Below are 17,139 nucleotides of genomic sequence, written 5' to 3'. Positions count from 1 at the left end.
GTCAGGTCTTGGACATCTCAGCCATATCCCACACTGAATGAAACAGTCTCCTGACTGTGTCTATAGAATTCCAACCCCGGAAATCCACCCTACCATCAACTCCTAAACGTGAAACAATTAAGCATGTTGAAATCAGTTATTAAGATACATTAATTTAATGTTTTCATCTTTTAAAAAAATAATGAAAAGTATTACATACCTTCCTCTTAGAGTCCGAAGATTCAACAGGAGGATTGAATGTCATTGCTGCCATGCTATAAGCCTCAAAGAGTTCTGCAGCAGATCTATAATCACAAATATGAGAAATGTAAAGATATCACCATATCTGTATAACTTGAAAATAATTAGATTGTGCTCATTATTCCAAACCTACCTATAACATAATCCTGCTTTTGTTTTTGTTTCTTTTTCTCACTAAAATCTTCTTCGTCCCAGTTTTATTGAGATACAACTGACATCAGCACTGTGTAAGTTTAAGGTGTACAGCATGATGTGACTTGCATACACCATGAAATGATTATCACAATAAGTTTAGTAAACATTCATCATCTCATTTAGATACAAAATTAAAGAAACAGAAAAAAAATTTTTCCTTTTGATGAGAACTCAAGATTTATTTTAACTTTCACATATAACATACACTATGTTTGTTCCCGTTACACAACATAGTGATTTGATATTTCTATACATTTCAAAATGATCACCATAAGTCTAGTTACCATCTGTCATCATACAAAGATATTACACAATTACTGACTATATTCCCCACATTGTACATTTCATACCTGTGACTCATGTACTTTGCAACTGGAAGTTTGTACCTCTTAAACTCCCTCACCTATTTCTCTCCTCCTCCTAACGCCTCCCCTCTGGCACCACCTGTTTGTTCTCTGTATCTATGATTCTGCTTCTGTTTTGTTCATTTGTTTTTTTTGAGTGAAATCATACAGTATTTGTCTTTCTCTGACTTATTTCACTTAGCATAATACCCTCTAGGTCCATCCATGTTATTGCAAATGGCAGGCTTTAATTCTCTTTTCATGACTGAGTAATATCCATTATATATATATACACACACACATACACCTCACCTTCTTTACGCATTCATCTATTGATGAGCACTTAGGGTGCTTCCATATCTTGGCTATTATAAATAATGTTGCAGTGAACATAAGGATGCAGATATCTTTTCTAATTAGTGTTTTTGCTTTCTTCAGAAATCAACAAAACACACTTACATAAAATAAATCCTGAATCCCCATGTTATTACATCATTATCCAACTAAATCCACCTCAGAGAGATCTGGTATACCTTTAGAAATATAGGCCTGAACAAAACGAAGGCTGAACAAAAGACCTCAAGCTTAATGTGATCAAATCCCAACTCAACCAGTTATGTGAACAAGATGCAGCTAAGTGTAAGTTAGTCATGAGAGCATAGGGCATGGCGTTATCTTCCACAGATTTCAAACAGCTCAACCCTTTAGCTGTTTGCCTGGACTGAAAGCAAGGAGAGGCCAATCAGGACAGGATAAATGTCTATACCCACGCATGTAAATGAATCCTTAATGATTTAAGATTTGTTCACATTTTCCAAAGGAGATCGGCAAGGGCCCACAAGGGTTGCAATTAGGCTCACATCCCAAGCTCCATTCCCCAGGGGAAGCTCATCATGAGTCTCCTTTCTCAAGCCTTTAGGATAAACCCATTCCTCATCATCCTCCAGAGAAGGAAACCTCTGGCATAAATGAAGCAAATGTGGAAGATCTCTGACAAAAACATGCCAGAAAAAGACTGTGAAAATATGACAAAGTATCATTTTCTCCTTTTTTTTTAATTTTGAAAAACAAAGCTGGGGAACATGTGGGAAGTATGAGGGGACAAAAGTAAGTGGCCATTTTATTATTTAATAACGGCAAAGGTTATCCTACCCAGAAGGAAAAGGGTTTACAGGAAATTACAATTTATGCCTCATTTAGAGAGGGAAGCAGCTGACTACTGCCATGCAAAAATATATACCTGTTTTGTCAAATCTCCCAGTATTTCAAAAGAAGATGGAAATGTGATTTTTAGGTGAATTCTTCCAACATTTAAAAGACAGCAACTAATTATAATAGATTTTTGTTCAAACACTAAAGAGGCCAGAAAATCTTGCCTACAGGTCACTTATCTGTGATCTCTGATTTAAAGAAAGCAATGGGATTGAAGAGAAGGAGAAAAATCTATGTACAGCAAAATATTAATTCTGAGTGGTGGGAATATTACAAGAGTGTGTTATACAATTTTCTCTTCTTTTCTGTGTAACAAGTATTTCTTAACTGATTTTGTGAGGGGCAAAAAGATAATTACTACTGTTTCAACTTCTCTGTACTTTGCTGAGATTTTTCAGAATAAAAAGTTGTGGGAAAAGAAGCTTCTTTTAGGAGGACCCTTTTCCCCATTTGGAAGAGTGTAAGGTGAATACTGGAAGTGCCAGTCCAAACTCTCACAGGTCAGGAGGCACTGAACAGAAGTGGCTGTGAAGGCCAAGGAGAGAAACTACTCCCTTCTGGGTGGCAGTATTCAAAGTGTTTCTTTTCTCTTCCTCCTCACTTCTACTTTCCTGGTCCTAGCAGAACCATTCGGAGGTGGGGAAAAAAAAGAGAAAAAGAAATCTGTGGTTGGACTCATGGATCTTCACATAAAACAAATATGGCATCATCTTACTGAATGCTGAACCTAAGTAATGAGCATACATTTACTAAGCTTTCTACTTATCTGCATGTGTGAAACTTTTTATGACCCCCCAAAAAGATGAAGTAATTACTCAAACAAAATCACAGTCAGCAATGTTTTCTCTTCAGAGTAATTCAGGAATATGAAGTGGACCAAATCCAGATAACCAATCAGCACTTTACATTTTGAAATCTATTACTTTGTAAAACAGACTTTTCTCATAGTCAAAACAGCTATCAACTGAAATCTGCAGTTCTATAATAAGGCAATGCTAAATAATACCTTCGGCTCAACTCTGGTTTGAGTGCTTCTGAGCCTTCAGAAGGGGCTCCAGCGATGAGGTGAGCTGCAAATCTCTGCACTATGGGATGGTAATGTCGCTGAAGGGGAAACAGGACAACCACATTTTGCATGGGTCAATATTTTATAAGACACTAGCTACACTTTAATGAACACTGACTTTTTAAAATACCACATATGTGCATGTAATTCATTAGAACCACATATCTACAGAAAAAAACAGTATCTTTGCTCACAGGATTCCAACACAAATCTGCTTGATGACCAAGTTACCAGTGACATAGCTTAGCCTTGCTTTTACAGTATGAAAAGAAAAATCAAAAGGCAATTTCTCATTCAGAGTGAAAAAAGTTAGTTTATAACAGGTTTCCTGAAACATATTTCCTATGAGCCTCCCTGTAATGCTGCTGCCCACACTGTATACAGGTGAAACCCTCTTGAAACTGGCAGGCCTCTGAAAGTCTCCCTGGATAGGACCCAATCAATACAATACAATACAATATAAATACAATACAAAAAGTGCCTGATAACAAATCTTCTATTCTGAATAGTGTCAGGGGAAGATTTCATGAAATCTCACTCCACAATACTGTCATCACTCCCTGCTTCCTTAGAAAACACATCTCAACATCTTCATAGTAACAGCGAAGTGAAATGTAGACTATTAAGACAGGAATTCTAGGAAAGGCAGTCCCAGAACAAAATATATTAAGTTCTCTGGCAATTATAACTACTTGGGGGAAAACTGAAAAAAACTGCTCACAAGAGGGGTGGTGGGGGGGACTCTTACCCGCAGTGCATGCAATTCCCACAGAGCAGTGTTCTGAGCATTGCAGTACTCAGGTTCATCCAGCTCCGGCAGGAAAACCCCGCTTCCCTGAGATTCATTGTCAAGCAGCAGATCTGTTTTGGGGAAAGTCTGCAAAAGCAACACACAAGAAGGAGAATTAATTAAAGTAATATTGTTGGGACTTTCCTGGTGGTGCAGTGGTAAAAAGTCTGCCTGCCAATGCAGGGGGCCATGGGTTTGATCCCTGGTCCAGGAAGATCCCACATGCTGCAGAGCAACTAAGCCTGTGTGCCACAACTACTGAAGCCCATGCGCCTAGAGCCTGTGCTCTACAAGAGAAGCCACAGCAATAAGAATTCCACCGACCACAATGAAGAGTGACCCCCTGCTTGCCGCAACTAGAGAAAGCTCACACGCAGCAAGAAAGACCCAACACAGCCAATAAATAAGTAAATTAATTAAATAATTAATTTAAACTAATATGTTAATTTTAAGCATGTTATTGGAGTCTATACTTTTATTTGTATTTAAACATAATTTGATTTTATACTTAAGAGCTATAAGCACATGCACTTTATATCTAGTTTTAATTTTTGCAATTTAAGTTTATTCCATAAGAGAACAAAAACTGGAAAAGAATATTTTCTTAGCTTGCTTTGAAAAGAATTCATTTTATCTCGCAAAAGGAAACATTCTTTCACTCAGCAACCCCACTTTTAGGAATCTTTCCCACAGAAATAATTACATTAGATACGAATATAAGAATATTCACTATAGCATCATTTGTAATAGCAAAAAAGGAAACAACTTATGTCCGTCAAAAGAAAAATGCAAAGTATAAAAGCCAGACTGTCTAAATTTAAATCCCACCTCTGCCACCTACTAGCAGTGTCACTTTAGGCAAGTTTCTTAGTCTCTCTGGACCTCAGTTTTTCCCATCTATAAAATGGGAATAGTAATAGTAGCTACTTCACAGAGTTGTTATCAAAACTAAGCAACTTAATTTTTGTAAAGCATTTATAACAGTAGAAGTCACATAGTAAGATCTATGTATTTGTTAAACCAATAACTTCATATATCGTTGTTAAAGAGAAAGTAGTTGTATTTGTACTGACACAAAAACGTATTCATCACCATTAAGTGTTAAAAAAGTTACAGAACAATAATGTATATTATTGCTCCATTAAAAACAAAAAAGTTTTCTTGTTTGTGTGTGTTTAGTGTTCACATTTATAAGTGAATACTTTTAAGTCTTCTGGAAGGATACCCACCAAATGGTAAAAATGGTTATTTCTGGAGAGTGTCAGTAAGGATGGAATGCTTTCCCTTTGTAATTTTATGTACTTCTTTTATCACCTAATCTTCTTACACATGTGAATTATTTTTATAATTCAAATAATAATGTAAATGGGTGGAAAAAAACACATATTGAACAAAACACCATTGTTGCACTGCAAGAACTTAGCTCTATTTGTTTGTATCACTACTTACATGCATTAATATTCTGTTAGTTGCTAAAATGCCAATGCTTGAATTTGGAAGCACATGAAGAGCAAGGGTACAAAGGCGCTTGATGAAGGCAAGGGCCCGCTGCTGAGAAACTTGTTTTCTGCGCTTAGTCAGCATGACATCAAGGCACTGGAGGACGATCTCAACACCTTCATTCGTAGCACCTACAACAGCAGATAAACACTTCAAGGCTGTTCTCATTACCTTTTCATTATGCAACTTCACTGAACTCTGGAAAAGTCCAAGACAAACCTGTCATACATGTCCTACATCATTTCCCTAAACGATGAAGCAGTGCTACACTGCTCATGTGATGCTGTGAGTTGCACTGCATCTCCAGTCAATTCCAAAAGTTCTCTCACTCCAAGTCTCACTTAAGGTTAAATACAGATGTGTGACACTAGCAGGCCAGCCTTTTATATACCTGCTCCTATTTCTCAATTTTCATTGACTATAATTCCAATCACAATATATTCTTAAAAGATAAAGATTTATTAAACACACATTATCTAAACATACATACCTGCGTGTAACTTGAACAGTGTTTTGTAAAGGTGTGTATAGAATTTCATTGGATCAATATTTAGAACATCACCTTTGAAATGACAACAGACACCAATTAGGTTATGTCTCAGCCTCCAAAGCAAAGCAAACAAAATTTGATGAAGAAACTGTCATACCTTGCCCAGAAAGAATATGAAAAGCAGTCTGGACACAGTGAAGACTTTCTTGATAGCTTAGGTCCTTAAAAAGACAAAAAAAAAGGATATTAAGAATAATTACAATTCCTATCTTAAAAAGTAATTCATTAGTAGAGTTACTTACACCAGACTCAATGAGAGAATGCAGAACTACTAATAAATCATCAAAAAACTCCACATTTATAAGGTGAGCAAACCTAGAATCAAACAAAACTTAGTTAAAAGGTAACCTAAAAACAAAGAGCGGCTAAAAATTAAACTTGACTTTAAAACCTTTCATATTCCTTACTTCAAAATGTTAGCTATGATGGAGATGATGGGGATTATCAATACTTTTCATGAGTTCAGATTGGCCTCTTGGACAATTCATCCACGACTGGACACTATACTCAGCAGGAATATATGAAGCATTAAACAAACTAAATATACATCAAAAATACTCTTACCCAGAGAAAGAAGTTGCTAAGAGCAAACAATTTCTCTGAGACAAGCTGACTAGGTGTCCAGCAATGTTCTAAGTTACAAAGGAGTCAGCAGCAATAGCTCCTAGGAAAACGGGGCAGAAAGAAGGGAAGGAGGAAAGGTTGCTGCTATTTATAAGAAAATGGACCCTATGAAAACTTTAAAAACAAAAGGAAAAATGTTTCACCAAGTGTCTAGTGACGCTCCTGGCCTTCTATTTCTAGAAATAACTGAGATCACTCAATAGAGTGAAAGAGAAGGAATCATGTGAGCTACTAACTGTCAGAGCACCATAAAATTAGGCACTGAAGCAGTTAAAGTCAGGATAGCTCTTCAATACTAGTGCAAGAGCCTTTCACACTGTAAACTTGAAGAAGGAAGAACCTTTGAGGTCATATATTCCCTGTGTACTGGTACAACCTTTTGGGGAAGTAATATGGCTATATTTCTCAAAATTTTAAATAAGCACACTCTTTGACCTAGCAATATATGCACACAAGTACACTGAAAATATTTCCAGTGTAGCACTGGGGACTGGCCAAATAAAGTATTACATATCCATAACATGGAGTATTACAAACTTTAAAAAAAAAAAGTGGGTCTATGTGTGCTAACATGGAAGGATACCCAGCATAACTGCTTATCGCCGCCCCCGCCCCTCGCCCCGCCAAAGGAAGTGAACAAAACAGTATACATTTGTATGAAAGCCTTGATTTGTATGAAAGAAGACAGGTGGGCAGATTTACATACTGACAGAGGAAGGAAGGGAACGTGTGATCTTTTAATTCTTAATTGCATTATTGGAATTTTTCAAATGAGTATTATTAAAAATTTCTTTAAATGAAGAAATGAGTCATTGAAAAAAACAAACAGGTCCTATCTAATGTAAGAATAATCCCTTCTCTTTGAACCTCTGACCAACCTCTCTTTCAATGACAAGGACCACACTAGCTTATAAGACAAAGCATCTCATCACCAAACAGCTCCAGTTATTAGAGTAATTTCTTCTACATGGAACTGAATTTGTCTTTTCTCTATCTTCCAGACATTAGTCCTATTTCTAAAGCTGTGCTGTTCAACAATGGTAGTCACTGGCCACTGGGCACTGAAATGTGGCTAGTCCAAACTGAGATGATGTGCTGTAATGTAAAACATATACCACTTTTCGAAGATACATTATGAAAAAAGGCATGGCAAATACCTCATTAATGTTTAACAATGACTGTATGTCAAAATAATATTTTAGATAAAATGAGTTCAATAAAATATATTTAAATTAATTTCACCTGTTTCTTTTTCCTTTTCGATGTAGTTAACAAAAAATTTTAAATTACATATGTAGCTCACACTTTATTTCCATTGGGTAGCTCTGTCCTACAAGCTAATAACTGAAATAATTGTAGAAAACTATCACGACAACCATCATTCTGGCTCACATCCCCCAACAGGTTCATTAGTGTTGATAGAAAATACAAAAAGACCTACCTTAAGAGGAACAGATTACACAAGACTAAAAACTGACTACCAGAGCAGAAGGAAACCAGAACTGAGCGATGAACCCTAGGGACAGCGAGAACTGAATAAGCAGGAAAAGTTAGTGAAGGAGATTTAAAAAACAAAGGTTTGAGGTGAGAAAACCAAAAAAGCACAGAGTTATGAACAATTTCAAGAAAAGGCTGGTGACAAAAAAAGGAATGAGAACTAAGAAGGACACCGAGTCATCATTAGTGAACCCTGTTTAAAATTCATTGTTACTTCAGTCTTATTTATTTAGAAAGAATCTAAAAGGTTTCAACCTACACAGCCCTTACTTGGCAAGACCTTCCAGAACTGCTGGCAGGAGAGGTGACCTCTGGGCCTTCTTCAATATTCTGAAGTAGGTTACAAACACGATATTCAGAGTTTCTGTGTGCTGCGGAACAGACAAAATGGCTTCAGTGTAACCTAGAACACTTTCTCCTGAGTTACCACAACTATTGCTTTCAAAGCTCAATCTTAAAAAAAAAAAAAAGCAAGCTCAATCTTTTCTGTCCTTTCCCATCTTCCCCACTATTCAATCTTAAGAGCTTCAACAAAACAGAATGAAGATACACATCCTGTGATTCCCTAAAACTAACATCATCAACCACATTATCATTTTTTGCACATCATATATCTAAGCCCCATGAAATAAACAAAAATCATATAACCATAAGTTGAAGCAATAAATCTCTAGTTAAAATCATTTAACAAAACATTTTAAAAACATGAGAGTGCGAAACTGCCTACCATTTTAAGTTTTTTCTCAGTACTCTCCGAAGCTTCTGCCTCCCGAAGCTCTCTCTCTAGTTTCTCTTCTGCTTTCTTCCACTGAAAATAGATTTAAAAAACGACAGTGTACCACTGAGTGAAAAAGCTAGCTTCAGAGTGGCATTATGTGTCAATATTATGAGACACATACACTAATATCATAGACTGTCTACAGATACATATATAAGCAAAAGTAGAAAAAATGGATAAGCAGCGCACACAAACGAAATTTACGACAGTGGTTGCGTTCTGGGAGGAAGGCAAAAGAATGGGACTGGGGAGAGGAACAAAGGGACTCCAACTCTATCACCAGTGGTTTCTTTCTTTTCAAGAAAAAAACTGAAGTATGTTAATATTTGCTCAATCAGAATGGTAAATACCTGGGATATGTTACACTACTCTATAATTTAGTTTTCTATAATTTAAATTAAATTTTTACAATTAAAAAAAAAGGAAGAACACGCTGAGCCCAGAAATAATTCTTATTGTTAATCATCTATAATGTGGAAACCAGTCATCAACAATACTTCCCAAACTCACTTACATACAATGCATAAAACCAGATAGCATACATACAGAAATTCAACCAAAAAAACCAATTTTTTTCCACTCCCTTATGCTGTAAGAGCAGCAAACAGTGGTTCCTAAGCTGCCTGAGACACAGGGGACTGAAGAACAGAGGAACAGAGCTTCCTGTCCTCACATGACGTTGTTAAAAAGCTGTTTATTGGCTCTTTGTTTCCCCACTGTAGCTACATACATGCTGTTCCTAGCATGCATATCCAACTTATATTAGGACAGTATGCTATAAATAATTTAAATATTTACCTGCATTCATTAACAATTATTAAATCTATTTTGATATGTCTTGTTTTCAAAATTTATTAGACACATTCAAAGATGGATATCCCTGGAAATTATTTCTTCTTTTGTTTTTATAACCCATTTGATAACCCTAATAAACTGTTTAGAAGTGTTCTGAGAAGTGACCATGATAATGAGGGCAGTAGTGGTAACTAATGTTTAGAAAGTACGCCCAGCCCTGTACACTCTGCTCAGTGCTTTTTCTACTTCATCATATTTAAACTGCACAATGACCCTGCAAGGTAGGTGCTATTATTAGCTCCATTTCTCAAAATATTAAAAAAATGTTTCCAAAGCCTTATAGTAAATAAACAAAAGGCTGGAACTTCATCCTAGGTTTCAAATACAAACCAACAGAGAAACAAGATTCAGTTAAAACCTACTTTGTTGCCAACTTCACATGAATACATCCTTTCTGTTAAAGAAGGAATCTGCTATCACAACGAATCTAAGAGGATCTTAAAAGCCAGCACAGCAAGAGAAGCTTTTCATCTATTGCTGTCTTTGCTAATGAACTGTCAGTTTAAGTTGATTTAATAAAAAACATTTCTTTGCAATAACTGGGGAAAATAAAATTCTCTAAATATCAGATTTTAAATATTTATATTTATAACTTAACTATCATTTTTACCTGTGCCTATATTATGATTTTAATGTAAAATCAATGAAAACAAAAAAGGAAATCAATCAAACCTTCCTCTGCATTCTTGATAGAGTTTTCCTCTTTTCCTTGAAAGTCATGAACTTTTTTGGTTTATTAATATCTTCTGTATCTTTTTTCACTTCTACTTCTTTGATTCTTAGGCACAAGAATGTTTTTAACATCTATTATTGAAGAAAAAACAAATACACAGCTGAATATTTATATTGCCCTCAAATACTTTAAACAGAATAAGCATTTAACAATGTCATCTCCTTCCTTCATGCCGAAAAACTCAAAAAACAAAAAACTTTGAAACAGTTTTTATCACATTTTACACAAAGTTCTACTCGCTTTATGCTAAACATATTCGGTAATTTTTGTCTATGAAAGGACACTAGTACTTGGCTAAACACACATAATATTACTTTGCCGTGGAATAAGAACAAGGAAGAGAGAACGCTCTGCGGCACTGGTAGATAGGGTTACAAAGAGTAGACAGGCCAGAAAAAGGTTTGGACCAGTATGGGAGGAGAGGATATTAGATATCTCTAAACCAGGTTTAATTTCCCAAACCAGATTCAGTTTTGCAGTGAACAGTTCTAATCTTTTTTTCCCAATTAAAAAAAAAACAACACGAACACCAGTGTTATTAATTTTAAGGCAATTTATTTTTCTTTAAGGCAATGGGTCTCCAACTTTGGCAAACATTACAATCACCCGGAGGGCTTGTTAAAACACAAATAGCTAGACCCCATCCCCAGAGTTTCTGATTCAGCAGGTCTGCAGTGGGGCCCCAGAATTTGTATCTGTAACTGCCAGTTGATGCTAGGCCAAGGACCACATGTACTATTGCCTTAAGCCATTCAAAAAAATTCAGAAACTAATTTAGAAATTGATATTTTGTCTGCTACAGCAACCATCCAAACATAAAGACAAATGGGTTTAAAACACTTTCTGGGGAAGAAACCACTCTACTGACCTGCAGTTAGAGCAGTATTCTTGGGAAAAAAAGGAATTACAGATTTGTATTATTTCGAGGTTTCAATATGTACATTTGGAGAAAAGCTGAAAACTTCATTTAAAGCACGGAATGGAAACAAGGAAGAACTAAAAGCATAAATACCAAACCTGAAGTCATTCTAGGTATCAGAAAGATCTGACTATTCTATGTGCTCATATCACCCACAAATGCAGACGAATGAAACTGGACCCTTATCTTACCACTCACAAAAATTAATTCAAAATGGATTCAAGACTTAAATGCTAAGACCTGAAATCATAAAACTCCTAGAAGAGAAAACACAGGGGCAAAGTTCCTTGACACCATTTGAGCATTAATTTTTCAGATATGACACCAAAAGCACAGGCAACAAAAGCAAAAACGAACAAGATCAGACTACTTCTGCACAGAGAGGAAACCAACGACGAGATGCAAAGGCAATCTATGGAATGGGAGAAAATATTGGCAAATCATATATCTGATAAGGGATAACATTCTAAATACATAAGGAACTCAAACAACTCTAGCAAAATACAAACAACCTGACCTAAAAATGAACAAAGGACCTAAATACAGTTTTTTTCCCAAAGAAGACAAACAACAAATGACCAACATGTAAATGAAAAGATGCTCAACAGCACTGATCATCACGGAAATGCAAATCAAACCCACAGTGAGATACACCTCACACCTGTTAGAATGGCTATTATGAAAAAGATAAGAGATAAAGCGTTAGTGAGGTTGTGAAGAAAAGGGAACTCCTGTACACTGTTGGTGGGAATGTAAATTGATACAGCCATTACAGAACAGTATGGAGGCTCCTCAAAAAATTAAAAATACAATTATCATATGGTTCAGCAATCCCCCTTCTGAGTATATACCTGAAGGAAACGAATCAGTATCTCAAAGAGGTATCTTCATTCCCATGTTCACTACAGCACTGTTCACAAAAGTCCAAGATATGGAAACAATCTACATGTCTGCTGGACAGGTGAATGAATAAAGCAAATGTGGTATATACTTATAATGGAATATTAGCCATTAAAAAGAAAGATTCTGTCATGGATGAACCTGGAGGACATTATGCTAAGTAAAGCAAGCAAGACACAGAAAGACCAATACTGTATGGTCTCAAAAAGTCATACACACAGAACCAGAGAGTAGAATGGTGGTTGCCTGGGGAAGGAGGAAATGAGGAAATGTTCACCAAAGGATACAAACTTTCAGTTATAAGGTGAATTAGATCTGGGAACCTAATGTACAGCATGGTGACTACAGTTAATAATACTGTATCATACACTTGAAATTTGCTAAGAGAGTAGATCTTAAGTATTCTCATCACACACACACAAAAAGGTAACTAGAGAGGCAATGGATGTGTTAATTAACTTGATTGTAGTAATCATTTCACAATGTACACATATATTAAATCTAACATTGTATATCTTAAAAAAAATCACATTGTACAATATACATACACAAAACAAACACCAAGAAAGTAAAGAAAGCAGTTTATATTCTAATACCATCACTTAAATGAAAGTGTTTCCCTACAGACAATTTCACGTTCAAGTCTTATTATCTGATTATTCTAAAATTCTGAGTAATATTTAAGCTTAATATTTGTAATCTGTTCAACTAAAATTATCGGCTTTAAGGAGTAAAAAGGATTTGATGGCAAAGGAAGACTTCAAAATTAGGAAACAAAACAGTAAAAAAATCAGGTTAACAATCAAGACTATATGATTAAAAATTTCTAAGACAAATGAAGAAAACTATAAAACTTCACTTAAGAACATAAAAGAAAATGGCAAGACACTTGATATTCTTGAATACAAAAAAGTCAACTCTGCAAAATAAGTATTTAAAATGCAAAACTTCTACAAAGCAAAACAACAATACAAAATTAGAAGACAGAGCAACAAATAAATATTTGTAACTTATTCAATATATAACAAAGACACAATATCCTTAATATGTAATGTAAGTTCAACAAACACATGAAGCTTTTGTTTCTTTTATTCACTACTTTATTCCCAGGACCTAGAATAGTGCCTAGTAGATAGCTCATATTTATTGAAATAAATGAATATTTTAAAAATTATTATGTCATAAAGAAAGACAAATACCTGAGGAGAAAAACTGGCAAACAATACAGACAGGCAAAAAATTCAAGTAACTAATAAATGTATGAAAGGAAGTAAAAACACACAAATAAAAATACGTAAACAAAATAATATGTATTAATTTATATAATTTTTCACCTACCAGACTAAATAAGATTAAAGAGTAAAAATATTCAACATTGGATAGGTTGTGGGGAAATGACCCTCCTATCACTAGTGGGAAGACAAGTGATCAAATGGTTTTGGAGGACAACTTGGCATTAGCTCTCAAATATTTAAATGTGTATATTGTTGGACCCAGTATCTACACTTTAGAAATTTAACTCACAGAATACTCACACAAGTGTGAAAATAAAATGTGGCCAAAATGTTCTTTTCTATTTTAAAATATAAACAAAGTACTTCTCTATCTGCATAGAAAAACTTCTGGAAGGATACATGCCAAACTGTTATGAGTATTTACTTTTGGGGAATTGAGTACTTTCACTATATACTTACACACAACTATAAAAAATAAATTCCTCATAACAACTGAAAATTAACTTTGTAATTTAAAAACAATCACCATGCAAAGTGAGAAAAGAAAGGCTTACCTCTGGCCTAACTTCATAATTTCTGCCCTTCACAAAACCAGAAATCACTTTAATTACACCCAGGGAAGCTTGGCCTAATTTATCTTGCTTAAAGAGTTTCTTTACTGCTTCACAACACATTTCAGATATCTGAAAAACAAAATGTTACACTAAACCAGTGTTTCTCAACCTCAGCAGTGCTGACATTTTGGGCCAGATAACTCTTTGTTGTGGGGGCCTGTCCTGTGGACCACAAGATGTTTAGAAGCCTCCCTGACCTTTATCCACCAGATGCCAGTAGCAACACCCCCTACCATCATAGTCTTGACAATCAAAATGTGTGCGGACACAGCCTGAGGTTCCCTGGAGGGCAAAACCACCTCCTGCCTATTCAGAACCACTGCAACAAATTTACACTCAGACAGTATTCCTGAAGAGCCAGTGTTTAACAAAGGACCCTATTTTAGCAATAAATAATAGCTCCAAAAGAATTGTGAGAGAGAGAGAGAGAAATAATCCCATGGCCTGTGATTCTGTTAAGGACAACAGCAACAAGAGCAACCCACCGACTTCGACACGTCACTCATGAGAGGCACGAGCAGCACGACGATGTTGCTGTGGAAGTTGAAGTGCGGCAGGGCCACCAGCAGCTCGCACAGGCTCCTCACAGCCACCTCTGCCAGGCCCTTGTAGGCCTTCAAGGACACCACGTTACTTCTCTTCAGCTTCCTCTGCTTCCAGTCTAATTAAAAGACAACTGTAGTTACTTTGCTCCTTGGTGAAAATTTCAACTGATTAGTTTCTTTTACAGTAACAAGCAATAATATGAAAAATCAACATACCGTGCAAATTCTTAAATATGAGTTGTCTACACTTAGACACAAGTACAAAGGTTATTAAAATTTGCCTACCATCATCTACCCTGTGACTCTAGCCACAATTACAAGAATCTTGGCTTTCCGTTAAGTATCATTTCCCCTGACTTCCTGCTAAGGCTCACTGTGGTATCTTTACCCAGGAGGTCCAGCACAGGTTTAAATTCTCCTTCAAAATAATGGATGATTCACAGTACCTCTTTTATAGAAATATCTACATACATACTCTGTTACTGTAACACAGTACCTTGAATACGAAAATATGCTGATTTTTTTCTAAAGCAGGTTCAACAACTCCCTCTACATCATACACAGCCAGAGATGAGAAAGACAGTATAGACGACAGTGCCTTTGTTTTAAACTTGCTTCTAATACATGTGATTTTTCCTCAGACTGTATTCACCGTAAGAACGATATCTTCTATTTACTTAAAATTGACAAGATTTCATAATGGATGGATGAACGGATAAACAAAACGTAGCATATACATAAAATGGGAAATTATTCAGCCTTAAAAGGGAAGGTAATACTGACACAAGCCACAACAAGGATGAGTCTTGAAGACATTATGCTAAGTGAAATGTCCGTCACAAAAGGACAAATACTATATGATTCCACTTTAGGGGGTTCCTAGAGTAGTCAAATTCATACTGAAGTCAAATTACAAAGCAGAATGGTGGCTGCCACAGGCTGCGGGGAGAAGGGAACAGGCAGTTAACATGCAATAGTTGCCGAATTTCAGTTGGGGAGGATGAAAAAGTTCTGGAGATGGATGGTGGTGGGGGCTGCACAACACTGAATTTTTTAATGCCACAGAACTATACACTTAAAAAGTTAAAATGATCAATTTTATGTTATATATATTTTACCATGATCTTTTTAGAACTCAGAAAAAAGAGACTTTATGATGGCTTTATCTCCTCAGAAAAGGCCTACACCTGCATGGTCCAATAGAGAGGCCACTAATCACATGTGGTAGCTAAGTATTTGAAATGTGGCCAGTCCAAATGCAGATGTGCTATAAGTGTGAAATATACACCAGATTTTCAGCTTAGTAAAAAAAAAAAAAAAGAATGTAAGATATTACACTAATTTTTAAAAGATTACATGTTGAAATGATAACTTGACTATTAAAACCACTTTCATTGCTTTTTACTTTTTTTTTCAAGTGTGGTTAACATTTTTTTAAGTGACATGTGTCTCAATAGTGTATTTCTATTGGACAGTGCTGGTCTATACAAAGATGCCAGGCCTTTAGATGAATGCTAGTATGTAGGTTCCCGCTGTGATGCCAGAGCACAGAAGAAATATCCATGCCAACCACCCCATCTCCATGTCGCTACTGGGCCAAAAGATTCAGTAGCTCTGTTGCAGCTGAGACAGCAGGTGGGTGGCCTTAAGGCCCAGCAGTGAGTAAAGGGGCCCAACTAAGTCAGGTGAAAGCACCTCACCTCGGCAATTAAATCTCCTCCCCATTCATGCCCAAATGTTTCCTATGCCCTTCCTCTTCTGAACAAAGAGAAAGAGAACAGGGTTTGATAGAAGAGTTTATCATCCCGATAATGTTAAGTCCATTTTCAAGGCACTCATTACATCCATTTCACATTACCTTTCTCCCCTGACTACCCCCTCCAAATAAAAATCAGCAGGATAAATTCCAACCATTCATGAATTCAAGAAACGTACAACTACTTACTGGGTAAAGGACTGCAGCAACAATACTACTAATACTGATAGCTGATAAAGCATAGTGCCTAGTAAGGCACTATAATTCTACTTTATATCTATAAATTAATTCACTCCTCATGACAATCCTATGAGGTAAAATACTTCTTATTCTCATTTTACAGACAGAAAAACTGAAACAAAGTCCTTTGCGTATCACATAGGTATTAAGAGATGAACCAGAATTTGAACCCAGGAAGTCTGACCCTAGACTCTGCCCATGAACATACACTCTACTGACTCAACACACAGGACAGAATACAGTATTCACCTGCCTGATCAAAGCTAAGTGTGTTACATACTTTTAAGATATTTTTAATATACCTTTAATCATTTGCTCCAGATTTTCCAAATAAAATTTATATTGGCTAACCAGGCCTTCTTCAAATTCTCTTAACTTTTGGGTTTCTTTGCGAATCTAAAAAGACCAAAAAGATCATTTTCTTAAAACACTGAAATCCATTTTAAATCAGCACAAAATATGAGTGCCCAGTATATACTATCCTATAAAAACAAACAAAACAACCCCACAATTTCTCACATCTGTAGCTATGCAAAATTTTCAGCG

The 17,139-nt window shown here is 35.9% G+C and overlaps 1 protein-coding gene across 2 annotated transcripts in view; it reads right to left on the bottom strand.

Moving 5' to 3' along the window:
• The window catches only part of NOC3L (NOC3 like DNA replication regulator), a 30,047-nt gene that overhangs the window by 3,188 nt on the left and 9,720 nt on the right, over nucleotides 1–17,139 (bottom strand). The window contains exons 8-21 of one of the 2 annotated variants that reach the window (XR_009053854.1): nucleotides 16,896–16,989; nucleotides 14,538–14,713; nucleotides 13,993–14,121; nucleotides 10,324–10,455; nucleotides 8,746–8,826; nucleotides 8,289–8,389; nucleotides 6,140–6,212; nucleotides 5,995–6,058; nucleotides 5,838–5,909; nucleotides 5,297–5,478; nucleotides 3,806–3,934; nucleotides 2,998–3,095; nucleotides 374–463; nucleotides 200–284 (exon numbers count right to left, since the gene is read on the bottom strand). Coding sequence is in view for 1 of the 2 variants with exons in the window: in XM_057735970.1 (XP_057591953.1) it covers nucleotides 200–284; nucleotides 2,998–3,095; nucleotides 3,806–3,934; nucleotides 5,297–5,478; nucleotides 5,838–5,909; nucleotides 5,995–6,058; nucleotides 6,140–6,212; nucleotides 8,289–8,389; nucleotides 8,746–8,826; nucleotides 10,324–10,455; nucleotides 13,993–14,121; nucleotides 14,538–14,713; nucleotides 16,896–16,989 (1,416 nt within the window). In the remaining variant the exon portion in view is untranslated. The remainder of the gene's footprint in view (nucleotides 1–199; nucleotides 285–373; nucleotides 464–2,997; nucleotides 3,096–3,805; nucleotides 3,935–5,296; nucleotides 5,479–5,837; nucleotides 5,910–5,994; nucleotides 6,059–6,139; nucleotides 6,213–8,288; nucleotides 8,390–8,745; nucleotides 8,827–10,323; nucleotides 10,456–13,992; nucleotides 14,122–14,537; nucleotides 14,714–16,895; nucleotides 16,990–17,139) is intronic. The other variant, XM_057735970.1, reaches the window with a different exon arrangement.

The sequence above is a fragment of the Hippopotamus amphibius genome, chromosome 5 (genome assembly GCF_030028045.1).
Source record: "Hippopotamus amphibius kiboko isolate mHipAmp2 chromosome 5, mHipAmp2.hap2, whole genome shotgun sequence".
NCBI classification, from domain to species: domain Eukaryota; kingdom Metazoa; phylum Chordata; class Mammalia; order Artiodactyla; family Hippopotamidae; genus Hippopotamus; species Hippopotamus amphibius.
The sequence above is the reverse complement of the archived record's forward strand: the minus strand, read 5'-3'. Positions and strand labels throughout refer to the sequence as shown.